Source organism: Rissa tridactyla, chromosome 4 (assembly GCF_028500815.1).
Source record: "Rissa tridactyla isolate bRisTri1 chromosome 4, bRisTri1.patW.cur.20221130, whole genome shotgun sequence".
Classification (NCBI taxonomy): Eukaryota; Metazoa; Chordata; class Aves; order Charadriiformes; family Laridae; genus Rissa; species Rissa tridactyla.
The window spans coordinates 33,380,878-33,403,749 of record NC_071469.1 but is presented as its reverse complement, the minus strand read 5'-3'; the positions used below and the strand labels follow the sequence as shown (position 1 = coordinate 33,403,749).

Sequence of the window (22,872 nt, the reverse complement as noted above, 5' to 3'; positions counted from 1 at the left end):
ATTGTCATCTTCTAGGTTGACTGGGGTCAACTGGACTATTTAGTAATTGACATGCCACCTGGGACTGGAGATGTACAGCTGTCAGTCTCACAGAATATTCCAGTTACAGGTACGTGTTATGCTTGACTGTTACAGAGATTTGAAGTTTGCTAAATCTGATTGCTTTAGAAAAATCTTATTTTAAAATGCCAGTCAGAAATTCTTTTAATTGTCTTTCTAACACACCAAGAAACTGTTCTGTCAGTGGTGTGGTGATGAAAAACAGTGATTTTTAACATGTTAGCATTGTAATTGTGTTACTTTCTTCTAAGCTAAGTTTCGAAAAGATTGAGAAGTCAAGTACGGCACTCTGGAAGGAAAGGCAGTCATGCCAAAAACTGGTAAGGTTAGTAGTAGAAAGTATTTTCTTTGTCTGTACCTACTGCATAGTAAAGCTAATATAATAAAATAGTTTGTCTTCATGATTGCCTTTTAATTAGAAGCTGACAACGCTGTTAAAGCACAACATTTATTCAGATAAACTATGCAGCACTGTAATGCACAGATGCATTCTTTTTCCTCTCATGTTATGAATTTGACTTTTTGTAGGGGTTTTAAACTTTGACAAACCAATCTTGAGATACCCGGGCTGCCCTCTAATCTCATAGGTTTCAGCGGGAGTTAGAAATACTGCTTCTGAAAGGATGCTGAGCATCTCATGAGATCTAATAGACTGGAGTGGGTTTTTACCTGTCTGACATACTTCAACAGCAAGCGTAATCAATGTTAGGAACTCAGTGGTAAAAGAGACAAAGCAATCCTTATGGTTCCAGGAATAATTTTATAATTGCCGTGGCTCTTCATCAGGGTGTTACTGCAGCATTGGAGTGTGTTACCCAAAGATCCTGTGGGATCTCCATCCTTGGCAGTTGTCTAGATTGAACTAGACAAAGCCCTACCTAGTGTTGCCAACAGATGACCTCCAGAGACCTTTTCCAACCAGAAATTCTGTGATTCTGAGTTATTAAGTAATCAGTGGGACTGCTTGCTCCATATCAGATAAATGTGTTGATACAAACACAAAATGGTAGTGTCTTTTAATGCTGTCTTTCTCTTCGGAATGCAGACTGGCTCACGTGCACAGGCAAGCCCTGGTTCCCTCCGACGCTCCTTTCGCTCTGCACTTTGTAGTAACACACTGAAGTGAAGGCACTGAATATTAAATTTGTATAACTATTTCACTTGCATGTAGAATTCTGACCATGCTGCCTGATAAATTTAGTGAATAAAGAATTGTGTATCCCTAAAAGTGCATAGGGTAGGATAAAAGAGTGTTACAGGTATAGGTGGAAAGACTGGTGGTCGATTATAGGCATGCCCATGTATAAAAGCACTAGCGCTAACGGATTTGGGGTCATACTCCCTGGTTTCACAGCAAAACCGTCACCACTGGTACATCATAGTGAAGTCTACAGGAATGAAAGGAGCCATTTAACAGTCAACAGCACCTTGTGTCGTTTCCTTAGCACAGTCATGTCTCAGCTGCAATTGTACATGATAATCACAGTAACTCATATATCTACAAGCCCTAATTTTTGACAAATAGTTAAATTTAGTGTTAAGGCTGTGTGGTGGTATCTTATAATCTTCCTTGATGTCAAGTTCAGAAAAACTTTCATCTTTTGACATACAAAACTCAAATGTTAGGGCATGTGCTAACTCAGCCATAACGCTGTTGGCCCAAAGTTGTTAATAACCACAGGAGGTTCGCTGCTCTCTGTGATTGTGGAGTGGTGGAAGGGAGCAAATCAACGGAGTTGTGATGAACAATTTAAGTAATTTTTCCTATAAGAAGAAGAAGAGGAGGCTCTAGTGCCTTAGCTTGTCTGTGACCTGGAACGTATGATGAAAAGCAAACCACGATTCATACCCATTTTTGTAAATAAAGTGCTTAGTAGGTCGCATGCGTGAGTAGCAAAGCAGGAAGGCCTTTTACTCCCAGGGTTTTAAGCAATGAGCTGAAGCCTGACAGTGGTATGGAAGTTTTTGGTAAGGTAAAATTTCACATTAGATCTTGTACATAAGAGCGGTAAAATTACGAAATTGAAGAGGTGTGGCTTTATCTTCGTAGATTATGGGTTCTTTTAAAGTATGGTGAGTATAGATATTTGCTATTTACTACAGTGTACCTAAATGTCCTAATTTAACACAGAAAAGGTCATTAGACTCTTGATCTTCAAGAGATTTTTGTGCTGTTTTCCCACAGAATTCTACGCTGTCTTCAGAAGTGTGAGTGGTTGTGCTGTTGGGGCACTGGGTCTCTGGGACAGACAGGTGATGGAGGAAAGTACTTTAATCTGTGCTTCATCCAAGTTTTGCTGAGGTCTGTTTGTGGAAGGTCACAAGATCTTTCTAACTGATACAGCACATCAGTAAAAGGAAACCTTAATTTGGTGATTTTTCATAATACTTACATCTTCTCAGAATGTAATAGATGTTAACAAAAGCAAAACAAGTTAAAAAAGTGCTAGATTTTCTTGCTAAGGACAGCAATGTCCTCATTCTGGTGTGGGTGTAACAAAGCAAAGAATTAAGAGTAAATAATTTTTATTCAGTATTTTAATTAGTTTTCCATATGACTGTCAGAAACCTGTGGTTCTCATACCTGTTGAATCAGGTTTTGAGGCAAGTCAAAGTAGACAAGATGTTGATTTAAAAAAAGAAAAGGAAAACAGGTTTAAAACAACAAGCAGCAATGCAGATTTTCTTGATATGCCATAAAAGGGGATAAATTCTTAACCGTGTCTCTCTCTCTCTTTTTTTTTTTTTTTTGTGAACAAGTATGGGCTTTTACAAATTCCTAACGGAAGACAGCATTTTGATTTGAATTGTGAAATGGCATCACATTGTTACCACAGTTGCTCAGTTCAGTTTATTACTTCATCAATCCTAACTTCATGAAATTAGGAGTGATAGACTTGGTTTACATTTGTCTTTCCTGTTAGTTGGTTTTGTTGAGCATATTGAGATCAACTCTTGCAGCTTAAAAAAATAAGTGTGTTGTGCTTTGGATGAAGACAAACACAGCAGACAAGGAGTGATAAGATTTGTAATTCCTTGTCTTCTTACTGGCTCAATGAATTGTAGTGATTTATAATGAATTTCCTCTGGTGTGTATTGTGGGTAGGGTATTTTTCATTCTCATTGGAAGGGCTTCTTTTTGTGTATTACAGCTTGAACTGCACTTTCTTCTTTTACTCTTGTTACGTGGTTTCTGTCTATTTGACAGTCCCATAGCCTTGTTTAGCATGTTTTTATTTTCTTCAACCTTGTTCCTTTCAAGGATATGGAAGATAGTGTTACAGATCTTGATGGTGATGTCTTTGGAGCAGTCTACAGAATTCTGCTGGTTTTGTGGGCTCCATCTTCATTTGCAATTCCTGTTTCTAAGCTGTGTGTTGTCTTTTATTTTTTACAGAAAGTATTTGGTGTTGTGCCATTCTGTTCCCTCTCCGCTTTTTTTGATCTTTCTTTATCCTTTGAGGATGCCTTGGACAGTCATGGTACTAGTGGTATAATTTCCCCTCTTTTTCCTCAGAGACAGCGTATATATCTTAGTTAAATACATTTAGAAGTGCATTATCTAGTTTGCATGAAAGTTGTAGTTTGATTTGCATGCATGCATATGTGAGATACAGTATTTGCATTACGGTTTCTTCATTATTTATCTGTGGCTTCCAGTGTAGAAAATTTTTATCCTGTCTCTTAATAAATTTACAAAGCCTGCACGCACATTTTTGCCAGCTGCTTACAGATTTTTCTGTGAGTGTGAGAAAGAGCACTGGTAAAGGTGTTTTGTTTGGGGTGAGATTGGCCAGATGGGGCATGAAAAACCATAGCATTGCAACGTCTGACAATGAGAGAGAGACTGATAGAATGTGTGAAATGCTATTGGGTTTTAATTTTAGAGTACTGGGTTTTTTTTAATCCCGGTACCATAGGTACTATAATTTTCTTGAGTCAAAAAGAGTTTCGAGCCTTACCTAATGGGTAAAAGCAACATAACAAAATATGTCTTATAATTCTGGTTTTCATTAAAGAGAATATCAGCCTCACACAAGCTCAGCTGGAGTGACAGTTTTGTGTGGGTATCTTTGAAAGAAGATGAAAAAGGAAACTACTTTGAATTTCGTATTTTATTTTATTATTCTTAGTCACCTTACAAGGAGATGCATCTTATTTAGTATATTATTGTTTAATCATCCGTAACTTTTCTCATGTTGCAGTCATTTTTCAGCAAACTAGTAGATGAGAAATTATATGATAGCTTGAAAATGTGATTTATATTTCTGCTGAACTACCACTTCTTTCTTCAGATGCAAGTTTGCTTTCCAAATAGAAATCCAGGGTCAGTCTGGAGAAAAAGACTTTGTTTATAGTCTGTTGTTATGTAATTTGTATTTAGTTCTACTTCTTTACTTCTGCTTTGTTCTTATGTTTCATCTTTTGCATGACATGTCCAGAAGTGGGTTCTTTATCATGTGTTGAACATGCATCCTTGGGAAAGTTTGTAGTGTCCTTACTTGTTTTCCAGCTTTAAAGCATAGGGGGGTTCAGCTGACGTTACGATATTTGATATCAAGATATAACGTAAAGTAATGATATTATGAAGAATAAGGCTTGTGATTCCTTTGCATTACCTAGTTGTGAAATTGTGAAATCTTAGTGTGTGTATTCGTTCCATTATTTAGATAGAGGAGCCATAAATCAAATTAATAAATAATATCAGAGATGGAGGATTAGCCTCCCTAAGCACTGGGACAGAAGTTTATCATTCTCTCCCTTTAGAGTGTGAAGGCTGCGTGGGCAGCAGCAAGGGCATCTCTGCTCGAGAGGCATTCCCAGAGCCCTGCGTGAGTGTGTCTTCCTCGTGCAGAAGCTGCATCGTGGGGGCTGACTGTTGTTAAATAAATGAGGCTGTCTACTGCCCTTTCTTTATTAATGTTAAAGTGAAGCCTGCGTTAGTGAAGCGTGACAGCTTTGACAGCTCTAGAGACTGACACTCTATCTCAATTGACAGAATCGACTCCAGGTTAATACTGGAATTGTTTCATTTGATAAACTTTGCCATATCGCTCTTTTCTTTGGACATCGAGATCCCATGGCAGTGGAAACCATTGCAAATATACACCTGTCCAGTGGGAAGTGGACCGAGACAATCAAATAATTTCACATCTTACTGAACAATCTCTTCATAATTGCAGTAGTGAGCATTGGAGTGAACTGTGTTTATATAGGAGACCTAAAGGTAAAATGCTTCCTGTTTTATTTCAGTGCTTTTAATTTTTCCACCTTTTGGAAGCAACATATTTTTTGGCTTTTTCCACACATAGCATATATTATTATAATCTTTTAATCATAGAATCATTTAGGTTGGAAAAGACCCTTGGGATCATCGAGTCCAACCATCAACTCCACTCTACAAAGTTCTCCCTTACACCATATCCCTTAACACTACATCTAAAGGAGTCTTAAACACATTCAGGGATGGTGACTCCACCACCTCCCTGGGCAGCCTATTCCAGTGTCTGACCACTCTTTCTATGAAGAATTTTTTCCTAATGTCCAGCCTAAACCTACCCTGCTGCAGCTTGAAGCCATTCCCTCTTGTTCTATCACTAATTACCTGTGAGAAGAGACCGGCACCAACCTCTCTACAATGTCCTTTCGAGTAGTTGTAGAGAGTGATGAGGTCTCCCCTCAGCCTCCTCTTCCTCAAACTAAACAGTCCCAGCTCCTTCAATCGCTCCTCATAAGATTTATTCTTCAGGCCCTTCACCAGCTTCGTTGCCCTCCTCTGCACTCGCTCCAGCACCTCAATATCTCTCTCGTATTGAGGTGCCCAGAACGGGACACGATACTCAAGGTGTGGCCTCACCAGTGCTGAGTACTGGGGGACGATCACCTCCCTACTCCTGCTGGTCACACTATTTCTAATACGAGCCAGGATGCCATTGGCTTTCTTGGCCACCTGGGCACACTGCTGGCTCATGTTCAGCCGCATGTCAATTAGAAGTCCCAGGTCCTTTTCTGCCAGGCTCTAATAAGCCTGAATGCGATGTTATGTTTTTCTCGAATTCTATAAAAGCAGAAGCATTACTAGTCGTACAGGGGATGACTTTGATCACCTTTTAGATTTAAAACCAACATAGTACAGAGTTCCTACCATCTTTTTATTGCCTTGTCCTATAAATGGTGTAATTTTTCCTAATGATTGTATTTCAGCAATATGTAGATCTTATCTCCTGAGTGCCTTTTGCAGATAAGGCTGAAATATTTAGCAAAGGAGTTTTTGTTACTTCAAATATGAATTTTCAAAGAATTGTAATTAATAAGGTTTCTTTTGACAACAGCGTTTAAATAAAAACAAAAAGCATATTTCTGTCTTTACTCACAAAGCATTAAAAGTCTTATTTCTAATCAAATTGAAGAGGAAAGAGTAGAGAGATGCCACCAACGTGAAGACACTTGGCATTTTTAAATTCTGAATGAAATGTGACATACCAAACTGGTGAACCACACTATTTACTCATATTTATGTCAGTGTCACACAGACCAGGGTGTAGACTTGCACACAAACGTTTTATAGCAGCGTGTGGGACTTAGGAGAGAACCAGCTCCTGCCTCAACATACAATAATGTACCAGAACAGGAAGTTCCAGGTGATGAATAGACCGTCTGTTCAGAAATGAGCATTAATAACAGCAAAAAAGAGAATTGCAAATCAGATTTTTAAATAGAAAACAGTGTTGGATGTTTAAAAAAATTATGCGTGAGTTAGGGTGGAAAAGAATTGTGATTTGTGAGATAAAGGTGTCTTTTTAAATTAACTAAAATTGCAAGCTGAGTAGGCATGGTGCTGTTCTGTTGCCTTTTCTGAAGAGAAGTGACCAAAAAAACTCCAATGCCGCCGTACAAGTTGCACGTAGCATACAATTTAAGATTAGAGGTGTATCTGTATTGTGTCATTGCTCTTTGTGTAAGTGTCTTTTTCCCCCTTGTTGAATATCTTGTACTTTGATGCAAATCACAGTTGCAAGGCATCTGATCTTTCCTTTTACTTTAACAATAATATACAACGTTTTTCTCCATTTTTGAGCTTGCTTTCTTCTTTTATGGAGGAGGTACATCATTAGTTTCTACAGTAAATTTTTGCAGGTATTTTATGGAAGCCATCTGGGTAACAGTAAATTTTACTTTATGTATTTTTGAATGGCAAATATTTTTAATATCATATTTTCATGTAGATTTACTCTTTTGCTTTCATGCTGTATTTTGGTACTTTAAATAACTGCGAGAAAGGAAAAGCAGGTTTAGCATAGATCGAAAAACAAATAAAACTTAGTCACACCAGTGGGGATTTTGAAATAGTTCTTTGTATTCATCTAAATATAATTTTTATGCCGAAATAGTTTGCTTCTGTTGTCAGAAAAAATCTAGTTGACAAATGCAAATTATCATCAGGGTTGTCTTAGCTTTGGACACTCCTGGTACTTCATTATGAAGTGCCAGACCCAGTAGACTCTGTAAACTTAATTTAGAGACCAAAATACAGTATGAGTTTACACATTAATGCCTCACACTCTTTCAATATAAATTTAAATTTAATTCTTGGCTCATGGAGATTGATTTAACACACGTTTCCTGTCCAAGCTGAAGTGATAGTATATTCAGGGCAAGTTCTTTAAATTTTATCATTCCTGAAAAATAGTTTTCAGGTATGGGGGGAAAAAAAGCTGTGAAGTATGGAGGCTTTGAAAACTGAAGTTCTCTAAGGTCTGGCAACAGTGGCTAAGTGTATGTTAAGTACTAGATTAGCTGCAATTTCCTCGGGTTTTTTTAGACCAATTATTCTGAATAGGAAGAATAAACGAGCCTAGTGTTCGGCTGACAATTGCAAAAGATGAGAGAAATCCATATGAATAATGGTACTGCATTCTCTCCTCTAGCTATTTCTTCTGCAAAAAATAAATGTTTAAATCTGCCCCTTGCCACCCCCACTTCTGTCGGAAAACAGCAAAAACCAGAATGCTTTTTGGAGGTGATTGAAGTAGTCTTGAGTGTTGTCTTTTCTGTGAAGTAGAATCACTCTTTTACCTCGTTCTCCTCTTTGGATTAATACCTCTCATTAATAAACCCCAACATATTCATTTGTCAAAAGAGACTATTTGGATTTTGCTCTTGGCCTAGTACAACGCTCATTATAATCTGGACGTGATTGGCAAATGCCCTTGAAAGCAGGAGGTGGAATGGAGTAAAGCAGAAAAATGCCAATAATTCAGATAGCTAAGGAAAAGTGGAAAGTGGCAGAGTGTCTGTGAGGGAGTAGCTTTTTATTTTATGCCTATACTTTGCAAGTAATGTTTGTTCACAGATGTTATTACAAATGTTTTCAGGGTTTTCACTTTGCTAAATAAATATTGCATCCCAAATTGCATTTGTGTGACATATGTATTCTGTTTGCCAGACCAAACCCAAACATTTTAACACAGTGAGAGTTGTCTTTCCACGTTTTTCTCCATGTGAACTAGTGTGAAAGGGAGGTTATATACTTACTGATCTGGTAGATGAGGGCAGTTTAACTTCAGGGTGACAGTTGTGATATTCATCTGCGCAGTGGCTTCTGCCAGGAGGAAGAAGCTTGCTCTAAGATTTATGTTCTCTTTTAATGTGGGCAAGGTGGTGGTGCCCCAGTCTCTAATTACCCGCTAGTTCGTGGGCAGAAGAGGATGTGTGGCTGCTGGAAACATACAGTGTTTGACCAGTTGTTCAAAGACTCCTCCAAAAAGAAGGCAGCAAGCAGGCTGGAGGTGTGGCAGAGCCAGGAATCCAGCCTTTGGGACAGTGGTGAGCTGTATTACGAGTCTCAAGGAAGGATCCCTTAAGGGAAAATCACATTAGTGATTCTTTTTGGTTGCTGGTTGTAATGAGATGTCACATACAAAAGCTAAAGGAACTTCTTTACGAGGTTTATCCAAGGAGATGGACATTTTTTTAATGTTCGTGTATCTGTAATCATCACCAGCTGAAACTCTAGCAAAGACAGAAGTCTTCGTTCTTGCAAGACCTTGTTCCGCATCTTCAAGTGTAAACTATATCTGTAATTCCAGGCACCTTTTACCTATGAAGTAACAAGAAACTTAACAGAAGGTGAGAAGGACTCTGAAGAGATTCAGATTCACCAGGCTATTTATAACTTGAAAGTCTCACCTAGAAGTTTGAAATTGATGCAGTGAAAAAGGTAGCAAAAGCTACAAAACGTGCATGAGTGGTGTGGTCAGATCAGGCCATCCACAGCTGCACTGAGGTCTGAATGTGGTTCCTTGCAAGAGCATTCAATGCCTGGCAGTCAGCAGATGCAATTACTAGAAAAATGCAGTATATCTTTCTGTGTCTCTGTCCTCCAGAACTCTATTTGTCAGTCTTTCTGGTCAGTTACGCTTCACTCTACAGGTTTTGGGGTGGCATTATTTGCGAAGTTAGTAAGAATCAGGGTGATATAAGACACAGTCTAATACTTGTGCGTGGAAGGGTCCTTAATCATCTGTCTGGATGAGATGCACGTAGCCTGGTTCTGAAGTCTGCCTTTGAAGGCACTGGGGGGAAAAAAGAGTATGCTAGATCCTTTTCACCCTAAGGTAGACCTTCTAAACTGCTGCTTGTCAGCTGCATTTTAGACCTGCCTGCTTTTTGCTTGGGTATAAATTGACTGTAGCTAAGGCTTGGAGAGATTCCACCTTATGCCTTGTAACCCAGAGCATCTAATGGAAACCTTAATGACGCAGTGAATATAGGTAATATTTTCTATACACAAAAATTATAGGCTGTTTCAGTGCTTGTAATTTCCTGAACACCAGTCCACTAGAAGGGTAAGTACCAATGTGCTGTGTAGGCACACCTTTCTTTTACTGAATATTAAGTACCTGGGATTAAAAAAGAAAGGCAAACATCAGTGTTACAGGCTATTGTTAGTTCTCTCTCTATATATTATGCATGCTAAGAATTAAAAATATAGTTAGCATAGTTTTTACTAATGCAACATGCATCAGCTTTTAGTCAACTGAAATACGGTGAAGTTACAAAAATAAATGGAATGCATGAATAAGTAGATATGTCACTTAAACCTAAATGTGCTCAACTTAGATATCCTTAGTATGCTCAAGGCACAGAAATTATTCTTCTGCACACAACTGCAAACATAGAATTTGTAATATATTTTAATGTGCAGTGTGATAGTGTTATGGTTTCTGCAACGTCTCTGTTCAATTTGTCAGCATTAGTTTGCCTCATTCAGACAGAGGCTTGTGTAAACATTGCACATATTGCTTCAAGAGATGTGCTGTGTGCATGAATTCAGTTATATTTCATTACTTTATTGATCAAAATAACTCTTTACTGTTTGATATTCTTGTTAACCGTGTAGAGCCAATATAGCAAAGAAAATGTGGGCTGCGTTCTTTCTTGCTTGTCGTTTGAATCGCTTTCTGAATTAAACGTATGCAAACTTATTCAGGGAGGGGAGCGCCTTGAAAAGTCTTATTTGCCATATTTGGTTGGTAGTGAAGGAAATAATGCTGCTAATAATTTGAATTCTTGAACGTCAGGTTGGGTTTGCTGGACTAGCAGTTGTACCAAAGAAAGAGAAAAGATACTTATTTTAAAGGGCGTTGGTATAAGTCAGTACAAGCTGACTGTGAATAAATTTTGCCTGTAATCCAGCTCAGAGTGAAAAGGAAAATGGGAGAGACACATCTGTTCCACCTTCAGCAGCAGCTTCTTGGGCATGTTGGCTTTCACTCTGTGCAATGCAAGTTGTCCACAAGCATAATTTTAACTCATGTATTTCAGAAGCCAGAGTTTTTTGTACAGGGAGTTGGTGTTTATGGCAGCATAAACTCTGCAATGTGCCATCGGGCCTTTCTGGCGTATTAGCTTTTCCCCTTTGGGTGAGGTTCTCTAGCAACAGAATTTGTTAGTCAAAAATATCTCTCGAATAAGCTGCTTGTGGTTCTAGTGGGCGTTTTCATTGTGCATAGTCTCTGTCCTTCATGCCATGCCAATTATCGGAGTCTTAAAAACATTAACAATGGACAAGAAAATGTAGATTTCAGCTTTTTTGAACTGCATATTAGCTTCTACCTGAAGATCCAGGGAATGCTGAGCCAGCATCTTAGGGGAAGAGCGTGAACAAAAGTGTGAAACGATTAACATGAGTGTATACACAAATTTCCCATTTTGTTTGAAAAGAAAGCAGTAATAAGCATTTTGTACGAGTATTGAAAGATCTTGGTTTTACAGATATGCAGAAAGCTTGAGGACATTGAGTCTAAATTACTTATTTGTGGACTGCGCTTTTAGGGAAGGGTGCGTTCATTTTGTGGAATTAGCCCTACATTTCAGTGTCAGCTCTAAAGCGTAACCCTCCACATAGTGAAAGAAGGAGCTAAGGTGACTTGGATGTCACTGAAAGGCTTCCACGTTATTCTTTGCGATGCCATTGGAAGCAGGTTGGCTCTGGAAAAACAGCAAATTACTCGGATGCTGGAGTTTTAGCGAACAATAGGGAAATTGCATTTGCTTAGTACATTACATATGCCGTTCAGTTTTTGGACTTGTGTCTAATATTATGTAAGGCAGAGATTGGCAGCTTTTCAGGAGCGAGGTGCCAGATTGTATTTTTCTTTCACAAATTAGAGGTTAAGAACGCTGGTCGAAAACATTCAAACGCGCTGTCAGGCGGTGTTTGGAAACGGCTGGCTGTCACGCAAGCAAGATGCCACTCGGCAGCCGGCGTGGGGCCATTGCGAAGGGACAAGGGCTCCCTGTCCCAGCGATGCCAGAGCCGGGAAGGCGTTCAGGAGTGCCAAGGCTCCCGGTGCTCCAGCCCCTGTCAGTGACGCTGGTGTTGTGCGCCTCTGGAAAGCTACCCACCGCTTCCTTTCCCGTCTACACCAAGGGTTGGGAATTGCAGGCCCAATAGGAAACTCCGTCCCATGCATCTAACATTGTCTGTTGTAATTGTGTGAAATTTGGCATAAATTTCTTGTGCGAGGCTGGCTTAATGTGTCTCTGCAGAGCTGTTTTTGTAACAGATACTTTGGAGACTGGATGGTCACTGTGAAACCAGGGCTCATCAATTGACCACTAATGTCCTCTTTTACATTCCATTTTTCTAAAATAGGGACAAGCGTGAGCTGATTCTTGGTGCAAGTTTCAAAGAAATAATATTTGAAACCCCTGAACATATGCAAAAAGATGCTCTTTGTGAAGAGATGGGAGATACTCTAATGTCTGTATTGGTTTTGCAGTCCATATTAATGAAGAAATAATATGAGATAGTATAGGATAGTGACCTGTAGGCTTACTTTAGAATGTAACCTTTGACAAAGAGCTCTAGCTGTTCTATATGTTTAATAACTGTTGGGAGTACTAATTATCAGATAACCTGGAGCCATGTCTGAAGAGTGAGCGATACTATACTTTTTTCAAACCTAGTGCGAATTGGCCTCTTATTTTGTGGTATCGTTTGTACAAATGCACTGGTTTTGTGTCTAATGTAACACGTTTCAGGGTTGTGCCTGTCAGAAAGTGTAGCAGGTTCAGAAAGCAACAGTCTGATTACAGGCCTCTTGATTTTAGGATAAGGCTTATTGTTAAATCAAAAGCTTTCAAATGTAATTATGGGATGGGACAGTTACTGTGCAGATATTCACAGAGTGCCACCTCTGAAACCTGTCAGCATGTAGACCATGTTGTCTTCTATCCATGGTCATATGACAGCTAGATCGATTTTCTCATTTAGAAAATATAAATGGTTTCTGCATAGAAAAACTTACAATGAAAATATTTAAATTATGTCTGTCACTTCTTCATAATAAAAAACATAGCATCATTTTCTTCCTTAAATCAAAAAAACCCCAAACATATAAATGTGTAACTACTTTGAATCTAGTAGCATGTACTAAACAGTGAAAATATTTAAAAGTGTAATTAATAATACACGTTTGAATGGTATTTCATGTTTTCTTTTCCTAGGAGCTGTGATCATCTCCACTCCGCAAGATGTGGCTTTATTGGATGCACGCAAAGGAGCTGAAATGTTTAGAAAAGTCCACGTACCTGTAAGCCTCTACATTAAAAATACCCGTAGATTGTTTTTCCAAAATGTAAAAAAAAATAAAAATCCATATATGCAATAGGTAAACAAACCATTCAGGAATCACTTGAATTTTGTAAATTCTTGTTAAAAAAAAAAAAAGGATTAGAATCTATATTATACCTGTATTAGGAGCTTGCTTTAACAGAAGGGAAAGCGTTTTCTCAGGCCAGGATCAAAATAGTACTTTATTTCTTCTAAATCAGTTTGTTTAATCACCTGAAATGGATCAGCCTGCTAAACAGAGTATCTCACGAAGTAACGTGGGCTTTCCAATTCTACTGTCTTACTATATTGTCTCTATGCATTCTCTTCAGCACTATCTGTGTTCAACTTAAAATCTAAAATTTCTTGAAATGTGGAAAAATCATATATTGGTACCTTTTAAGAAGGAAATCTAAGTTTTTGGGAAGATTTGCGTGTACCTAATTGTCACTTTGCCATTTGAAGGGCTCCGTGATTGTCATGCCAAGTAGAAGGCTGTCTATATCACTTTGTTTTTCATGAGGTTTATAGCTTACATGGTAGCTTGCTTGTTTGAGAAATGCAAAATTTAAAAATATCCACAATATTCATAAGGATTAGAAGAAAATATTAAACAGGGTGACATCTTTGGCTCGATATTTTCTCTGTGTGCTACAAGTTGCTAAGTAACTGAATGTTATACTCTAGAGTATGTTCATGAAGAGATTCATTTTTCATTTGAAATGTGCAGAGAAAATATAAACTGAAATGCTTCCTTATTTTAAACAGTAAAGAAAAAAAGCCATTTACTATACTTTAAAAAGTGTTTTCTTGCTTACCTGTGTGAAGGTCACTTCTACTCTTTGTTAAGAAAGGAGATTTATTTCATAGGTAGCGCTTTGTTAATTTAAAAAATGTGCAACAGAAACCTTGAAGTGACTGCTTTCCCTTTTTGTTTTAATTTACAGAATAGGTTAACAAGGGAAATACATTGATAAATTCCTTATTGTTAAACATATTTGCACCAAAATGGAGGTATAGTGGTATTTATCATTTGTTACTATAAGAAAAACTAGTATATATAACAGAAGAATAACCTACCTAATGTTTGTTTTGATTTTATGTTTGGGTTTGCCACAATGATGCAAAATTATTTTCTTCAAAGAAAATAGTGTTCAAATTAGTACTTTGCTGAATTTTCCCTTTGATTGAATGAGAAATTACCAGGATTTCTTTCTAAGTCTGTTTTGTTCGATGTTCTTTGAAGAGAATGCCCTCTAAGAAAATCGTGCATTCTAGTATAGGCTTGGCTGCTATTGCTGCTATTAATTTGACTAGTGGTAAATAAGATATTAAATGTGACTTATTTTAATTCATTGGAATTTTCAGATCTTTCTAAATCCAGTGAAAAGTCACAGCAAAGCTGTTGCGCCAGATGCCGAGTTTGAATGCGCTTAAACCAGTCAGCAGTTCTTACCTTTCTTATGGTGCTGCTTCATTTCATTCTAATCTTGTACCTACAGCAGTACAGGTGTGTCATTTACTTCAGTGTTAAAGCAGCTCCTGCCTGTGTCTTAACGTTTCTAAGTGTGAACTAAATCTGAGGATCTAAAGAAAGTTCAGTTACGTAATTTTTGAGAAGAACTTCAAACCTGAGGTTTACGTCAAAGAGGTGGAATCTGTGGGACTGTGCTAAAATTGCGGATCCTGATTATATAATTGACTGATCTTTAAAAATCTAATTTTTAAAATCCAATTTTACTCGAATCTTTAGAAAAGCGCTTGCAGAGTCTGCTTTTCAAAGAAACGGAGAGCCTATAGGTTGCTGAGCTCTGAGTCTTTGAGTATGCTTACTTATATTTAATGGAGTCCCTCCCTTGTACATACAGGCATATATACACCACATTCCCCTCACCCCCCCAGTCATTACTTACCAAAACCTCCAATGACATATGCAGTGTTACCACAGTAAAGTCACAATTGTTAACATTGTTTGTCCTTTACTGCATTGAAATCAGAGAAGAATGACTGAAGGAACAGCTTAAAAGCTGGCGATGAGAGTTGGCGTTAGAACCAGGATTACAATGCAAAAGTCTTATTTTCAGTCTTAGGACATAGTCATTAGAAGAGGAGTGCCATCTCTTGTGTGGTGAAGCCCACCTGCTAAGGAAGGAGTTTGCAAAGTGTTGCTGACTCCTGTCGCAAGAAGTTTCAAGATTCTCGTCCGTTATGTGAGTTTGACCATCGTTTTCATGCATCCCAGAGGCTTGCTCTGGGCAGGTGACAAAAAAAAAGTGAATAAGTTTGAGTATTTAGGAAAAAATTGCCTATTTTCACCTGCTGAAATTGGGTTCATTTTGATATGGTTTATCTTACCAATCATATCCCTGAAAGGAAAAGGCAGGGTTTTAGTTAAATCAGCAACTTTTCCGGTAGTTTCCTTGAATTGAAAGGAGATGTTGTGGATTTCACAGGTTTCAAAAAGCTGCTTATATAAACACAGCTATCTATGTATGTCCTTCTAAGATGTAAGAAAATTGTTTATTTGACTATGTAGTTACTGGTATTTCTATAGCGTCCAGAGTACCCAGCTGAGGTTGTGGCTTCAAATTGGGAGTGGAAGTTAGAGCCAAAAATTGCTCGTTATAAGACAAATGGTAGGAAGACAGGGGTATTATTGTGCACATTTACTTGAAGCACTAAAACGTCTAGTGACTGACTGATGGTTACGTAGGGAGTCGATGGCAGGCTGCAGAACTGTAACCCTGACCACTTCAGTCCCCGTCAGATCGGAGTCGAACCTCAGCGCCATCCATCCTTAAGTGCAGTGAACGACTTGAATGGATTTCTCAGGAATTGCCTGCCTCTGTACAGACAGAGGGCTTTCATTCTCTCACTCTGTTTTCTTTAAATTAGAAGGTAGTATATTAGGATTTTGGTATGTTTTGTTGTGTAACTGAAGGATTAATTGAGCATAAGAAACAGGTAAACATTCAGAAACAGTGTGTGTGTGCCGATAATTTATAATGAAAGGTTTCTTCATTTACTGTTATTTCTTGATAGACGTCTCTTCACTGTTTAAAATGATGATTCGACTAAATGAAATTCAGTTCCGTGCATTGTAACTGTCCTCTCCTCCCGTACCATAGGTTAGCTCCTGTATTGCAGTGCATCTCATACTACTAAATTTCATATAATTACTGAGCCAAGCTTGGTGAGAGATGTACAGGGAAAGGAGCTCCCTAAGCAGTAGAGTAGGGTTCACACATACTTACAGGGTAGTTTGTGTAGACAGTTAACAGCTGCTTTGAAGCTTTTCCAGTATTATTATTTGAGCAGGAAAATGAGTGTTATTACTGACTGGATTAGCAAGACCTATTACTTTGTCTGCAGATTGAAAAGCTCTGAAGATCCTACAGAACTCCCTTCCTTCTGTAAATATATCTGCAGAAATATGCATGTTAAAAATACACTTCAGCACTAAAGTTGTGTATGTTTGCACAGATTCTATGTTAAACTGGGTATTTCTGGGTGTTTATAATTGGCAACTTCATATTCCAAAAGAATGATTCATATATTAATAAATATGCACTACTCGTTGTCTGACAGAAACAACACTGAAAAAATAAAAATGATTGTGTAATGCTTTTAGTAAGGTTTGTTGCAGTGAGAACAAAAATGACAGCGAATAAGAGCTCTAAAACTGATTTAGCATTGGGGATACAGCTGTATCCCAGCATTTGCATTAACTGTGTCAGAAAGACTTCTTAGTTATTAGGTTACCAAAGAATTAACAAAACAGCTGTAATAGACCTTAACTATTCACAAAATAATAGTAGACTACATAAGCTTTTCTTTGATTGTGAATTGACTGAATCATATATGTTGTGTGACTGCTTTGAGGCGAACAGAAAGTTCAAACCCCAAGTTACCTGAAGATGAATTAATTCATGGAAAGTATAAATGTCGAATTCTTTTTTTTCCTGTGCTGCAGAAAATGGCTTCCCTCTACCCTAGTTAAAATACTATTTTTCTTTTGTCAAATAATACTCCTTCCAGTGTTCTGCGATTTACCAACACAGTGAAAATTCCATGACTTAAATTTAAGGAGAGCAGGATGAATGCCTGCTCAGAGGTCAGCACTAGAAGAGTGTGGCTGGAGAGAGCCCTTTTTACCATCCCTGCACCTTGTACCCTTGAACATGTAATATGCCATGTCTCTCTTCGTTTAAGAACTGGATGAGAAAATTACCTGTAATACTGTGCCTGTAAATAGAAACTTGTTCTTCTTGCTCCTCTGGCAGTCCCCGAGGGAGAGTAGAAAATGGGGAAAGTTTGTGGTGTTAAATTGAAAGTAGGTAATCTTTTTGTTTGTTTGTTTTCTTGTTAGTACTGTTCCTTAAAATGTTCCTTGCTTTAAACCCTCTGAAAGTTTTACATATGTAAAGGAAGACTTCTTACACAATAGTGTGAAACATGTAGGAAAAACAGGTGATAATGTTTTGATCAGTTTTAGCTTAGATATAAGGAAATTTTTATTAAGATATTGTAAATAACACACTTTTTTATTTTCGGTTTTGGTGCCAAAAGTTGTATATTTACTCTTAATACTTGTTGGTTGGATTGAACAGTGGTATATCCTTTTAGATCTGCTTTGTTAACATAGTGGATACTTATTCCTCTAATAAGTAGGCCAGCTTGTTCAAGCACAAAGCTAGAATGCTCAGGGAAATTTAAAAAACGAAAAAGCTACAACGTAACAGCTTTTTGCACTTGAAAATATATATTCATGTTTTTAAAACTTGGCTATAGTGTGTGGGACATATCTAGATAACATAAAATTCTTAAAGTGAAATTTTGTACCATGGAACCTCTTAAATCATGTTTTGTGTTGATTAGCAGGTGGGTAGAAGCTTTCACCCTGTAGTTGTTTGCATGTTGTTTTCATCACTTTTGAGAAATTCTGCTCTGCCTCAATGAACAGTTCTGTTTACTAGGTGAATAAAATGAGATCAATGCTGTCATTAGCATTATTGTACATTGTGAAAGAAGATTTTTGTGTGCATGATTTGGCAAATTTTCATTTGACATACTTTGCAAGCATGATGTTGAACATCTGGCATCAACAGAAAGACACCTAATGTGTATGTATCAGATTTTTATGCTGTGGTTTTTGCCACTTAGTTTCACATAATTATTTCTGTTGTTTGATCTTTAAAATGTGTTTCTGCTCTTCAGAAGAATAGCAAATCTGGTTCTTTCTGAAAACATTTCCCTACAGGATAACTTACAAAAATATCTTAAAAGCATGTCTGATTGTGTCACTTCTTGTAATGGTATGTTTTTATTTTGTGTTTCCTGAAACTGCAAATTACAAAGCTATAAAGCACAACATGAAAATTCTTCCAGTATTCAGAGTTCAAAAATGAAAAAAGGGGCGGGAGAGTTCTTGGAAAGATAGGCCTGTACAAGAGGTACTTTTTGTTACAAATAAGTTTGTTAATCTTTTGAGATGTATAGCTGTGAAAAAACTTGAAATAAAGCAGAATTGATAGTAAACTGGAAGATGACTAGTAAGAGTTGATAATAATGAGTCTGATGTAACTACTACTTCCCATTATAAATGAGTACTCTGTGTCGATTCTTTGTTGATGATCTCTGTTGTCAGAGGTGAATAATGGAAATACCGACACTTGAATCCCAGGTTTGAACATTCCTTTCTTTTACTTCAACAGGTTTTAGGACTAATTCAAAATATGAGTGTTTTCCAGTGTCCCAAATGTAAGCACGAGACACACATTTTCGGAGCTGACGGTGTAAGAGATCTAGCAGAAACCCTTGGATTGGATATTTTAGGTAAGGATATAGAAATAGCTTTAGTTTTGAAGAAAAAATTAATGGCGTGCATGAGGGAAGCATTAACTGAAGTATGGGACTGCATAATCCTAGATTATTCTATATTCAGACAGTGTTCAAATATAATAGAACTAATAACTTAAATAGTTGAATGTCACAATTTTTGTATGCTCTGCTCCTTATCAGGATCATTCTTGTAAATGGGATTTGGAGTGCATATGAAAATTCTTCAATTGCATCTTAAATCTCTTTTGACTTATAAACAGTCCAGAACATGTATTGTTTTGATAACAATGTGTTATATTGCCTGAAAATCATTAAATTACTGATCATACAACAATTTTTACAAATAACCAAGAGTTCTATTTGGTCTTGTAAAACAGATCTAAAGCCTGTCAATCGAGGTTTTCTCGTTTATTTAACTTAAATGAAATGAGTTGTTACATATCGAAATAAATATTGAAATGCAATCTCTTAAAGCAGAGGGGTTTCTTTATGCCCATAAGAAGGTATCTTGACTCTTGTATGGAAGCGAGTGGTCTGTAGTGATTGTATTTTAAATGTTGAGATTAAAAGAATACACTGAATTGCAAAGTGTGCTTTCAAAAGAAAATTTATCTTTATTGAAAACAAAAATTAGACATGATTAAACAATCTGGCATGCCTGTAAGCTAAAATAGGTATTGATTTTTAAAATAGACATTGCTATTTTTAAAAGGCATATTTCAACCTGTGCTACCAGTAAAAAAAAAAAAAAAAATACAGAATATAACGCAGCGTAATTAAGTTGGTAAATGGGATAATTGCATGTGCTAATGATGTGTTTCCATGTATTACTATAATTATCTCAATGATTTTCCATAGCTAATTCATTAAAAAGAACCAGGAAGCTCACTTAGAAAGATCAACACAAAAACATCAAGGTCTGACATAAACTTAAGATAGCAAGGCAACACATAATTAAAGACGTGCTTTTGGGCTATCTGTTACTTTTCTGAATATATAATGAGTTGTGATCAGAGCCCAGGGGGACTTGGACAGCCCTGGGTTATGTGGATGGATGCAAATCCTCTGCAAGCAGTTGAATCAAACGTGCATTTAGATACACAGGCACAAATGATGTGCCACGCTGTTGGTCCCAGAGAAGGTTTTTGTTATTCCCTATGAGGGCAGAACTGATTGTGATTGTATTTAATTAGGAGGGATGTGAGAGATCTAGAGGTTTAGCACAGGATGAATGAGTTGTATGAAGAAAAATGGAGTGAAGTTTACCTTAGTCTGGTCTTTCACTGACAGTTTGAAGATTAAGAGTAATGCCCCAAGGGTTAAATATAGAATTACAGTACTTGATCTGATTAGTATGCTCCTCCTTCCAGGGCTGACCATTACATAATAATACATACGGTGTTATAAGAACTACTGCTTACAGATTTTACGTGAATCTATCCCAAATGGAAGTTTTATCCCAGTGTTGTTTGAATTCTGCCCAAAAGCCTTGAGAATTTATTTTTATATAAATCTATATAAATGTATATATTTAAAATAGGTATTTCTAAATTTATTTCTTATATTTTGCAACAGCTGTGGCTGTTCCGTTTGTTCAACTAAGCACTTAGTCCTCTTGTGAAACCTGATGAGGTCTTAGTTTCCATGATAATATCTGACAAATTCTGCAAGATAATAATGTGCAGGATAGAAAAGTATTTTCCTTTTATTTGCTCAGAATTGGCTGCCTTTAATCTTATTGAATACCTTCTTTATTTTTGTTTATGACAGAAGACAATTAGCACTTGCAGTACATCTTTCAATGTAGTTCATTATTTCATATACTTTTGATTGGCTTGTCTTTTTATTGTTCCCTAAAGGAAAGAGTGACAAAGTTGTGAGAAAGATTTTGTGTTGCTGGTTGTTTCTCTGAAATCTCCGTATTTTGCTTCATTTTTTTTTTAAGTTAGGTGAGCAGAAAGCTATACCATTGAGATACATAACGCTGAGATAATTTCTGTACACACCATCCTGACCTTTCTATTTCCTAACGTTTTAAACTGTATCTGCTAATAGAACCAGCAACAATGCTTTTCAGATATCTTTTTTTTTTTTTTTCACTTCATAAATTCTAATTATTCTCAGCACTTACCCTTTCTTTGCAGTCAGCAGTAATTGTTGTTACCAGAAAAACTTACCATGGCAAGTTCCCATCACATTCTGTAGTGAAGAATAGTGCAAAATCTTCATCTTCCTCAAACCTTTATCACCTGAACATGCACAGATGCTTTTGCTGTCTTCAATGTTCTGCTTAATTTATGAGGTTTTGCCTTTTTAAAAAAAAATTAAATGCATTTTGCTTTGCCTTCTGACTTGCACTTTTGCTCATACAAGTCCTGTTACGGTCCTGTAGTTGTAGTACCAGCGCATCTTTTTAAGTGTGAGTAAGAGGAGAGAGAGGCTGCCGTTTTGTAGTAGAGCAGTTCTTTTTGTAAGTCACCGAGATTGTTATTAAGCTGATAGTGAAGAAGTTTTTTTCATTAAAAAAAAAATCCTTGGGAAAAAAAGTGAAGATTAATCTCTGCATAAAATAATGGTAGGAGCTAACCTGGGAGATTTACAAAGTTATTGTTATTCTATTAGGAAAGTTAAAGGTTAAAAAAAACTTTAAAGGACCCCTAAATATTATTTTTTTTGAATAAATGAACAGACTTTTATGCCTAAAGAAACTTATTCGTGACTGAAACAAATAAACAATTAAATTTGAAGGAAATGGTCTGTAATCATCATAAATAACAAATTGAAGTTCTTCAAAGATTCAGCTCACTGATCATGGAAGCACAGCTTTTGTTTGGTATTTGCTTGGGGTTTTGTTTGTATTCCTGCTTGCTTTTGCAAGCTGTGTCAATTTTCATACAGTTTTTTTTTACTGTTTCTTTTTCTGACTATATTGAACTTCAGTAATTTACACTGGCCTTGATTTGGGTTAAATAAATGTTGCTGAAGTGTACAAATTAAACTGATACGGTTTCTGAGACCAAGATTGAACTGAGTGAAGGCTGTACTGTTTACATCCATCCATGATGTAAAATACAGCTGTATCTTCTGTTAAAAGAAAATTGGTCTTCACTTAACTTCATAATTTTCTATGTAGCAATGAACTAAACATGGGAACTTCAAATTTTCTTTAGTGCTGAAAAACTGTCTTTCAGAGAGTAAGTTTCCAAATGGAATAGGGCTGCTAATTGATTCTCCTTTAGAGCGTTCCTTCCTCTCTGACAGTTCCTGCTCGTTATACAAGCGGACTATAAAGAAGATTTTTATTGGAACGAAAAATGAACTGAATAGTCGTCTACCTTTTAATTGGATCCAAGGCCTAATAAGGACAATAACAAATGCTATTATTTGGAAATTAAGTATTCAAAGAAGTCTTTGAGCAGTGATTAAAATCTTAAAACAGCACTGAAAAGAATATACAATGAGGAGATAGGCTGAACAGTGAGTTGCATGATGAGCATTTGCCTAACACTCAAGCAATATTTTTTTTATGTACACCAAATAATTTGTATCTCAGCCTGTGTTTTTCTGTGTATTCAAGAGGCAAAAAAAAGCAAACTGCCTTCTCTAATAAATGACTACAAAGCATATTCCTGCCTACTCAGAGAGTGGAAAAGTCCAAAATGTGTTTGGCATTAATCATTCTGGATGTACAGAAATTGTACTGCAGCCAATTTTCATTTTAAATGCTAATTTTTTTGAGATTAAGTAATTCAAAAAATACACCAAACTGGAATTTGATTTCAAGTTGCTTTAGGGCTATTTTAATGAAACGTTTAAGAAATATTAGGTCTTCACATATGCGTGTCTTGGTA

General features: G+C 36.9%; 1 protein-coding gene across 2 annotated transcripts in view; it reads left to right on the top strand.

Moving 5' to 3' along the window:
* NUBPL (NUBP iron-sulfur cluster assembly factor, mitochondrial) overlaps positions 1–22,872 on the top strand; it is an 87,057-nt gene that overhangs the window by 52,816 nt on the left and 11,369 nt on the right. For both annotated transcript variants that reach the window (XM_054200871.1, XM_054200873.1), the window contains 3 exons: positions 16–109; positions 13,075–13,160; positions 18,895–19,015. In XM_054200871.1, the coding sequence (XP_054056846.1) occupies positions 16–109; positions 13,075–13,160; positions 18,895–19,015 (301 nt within the window). The remainder of the gene's footprint in view (positions 1–15; positions 110–13,074; positions 13,161–18,894; positions 19,016–22,872) is intronic.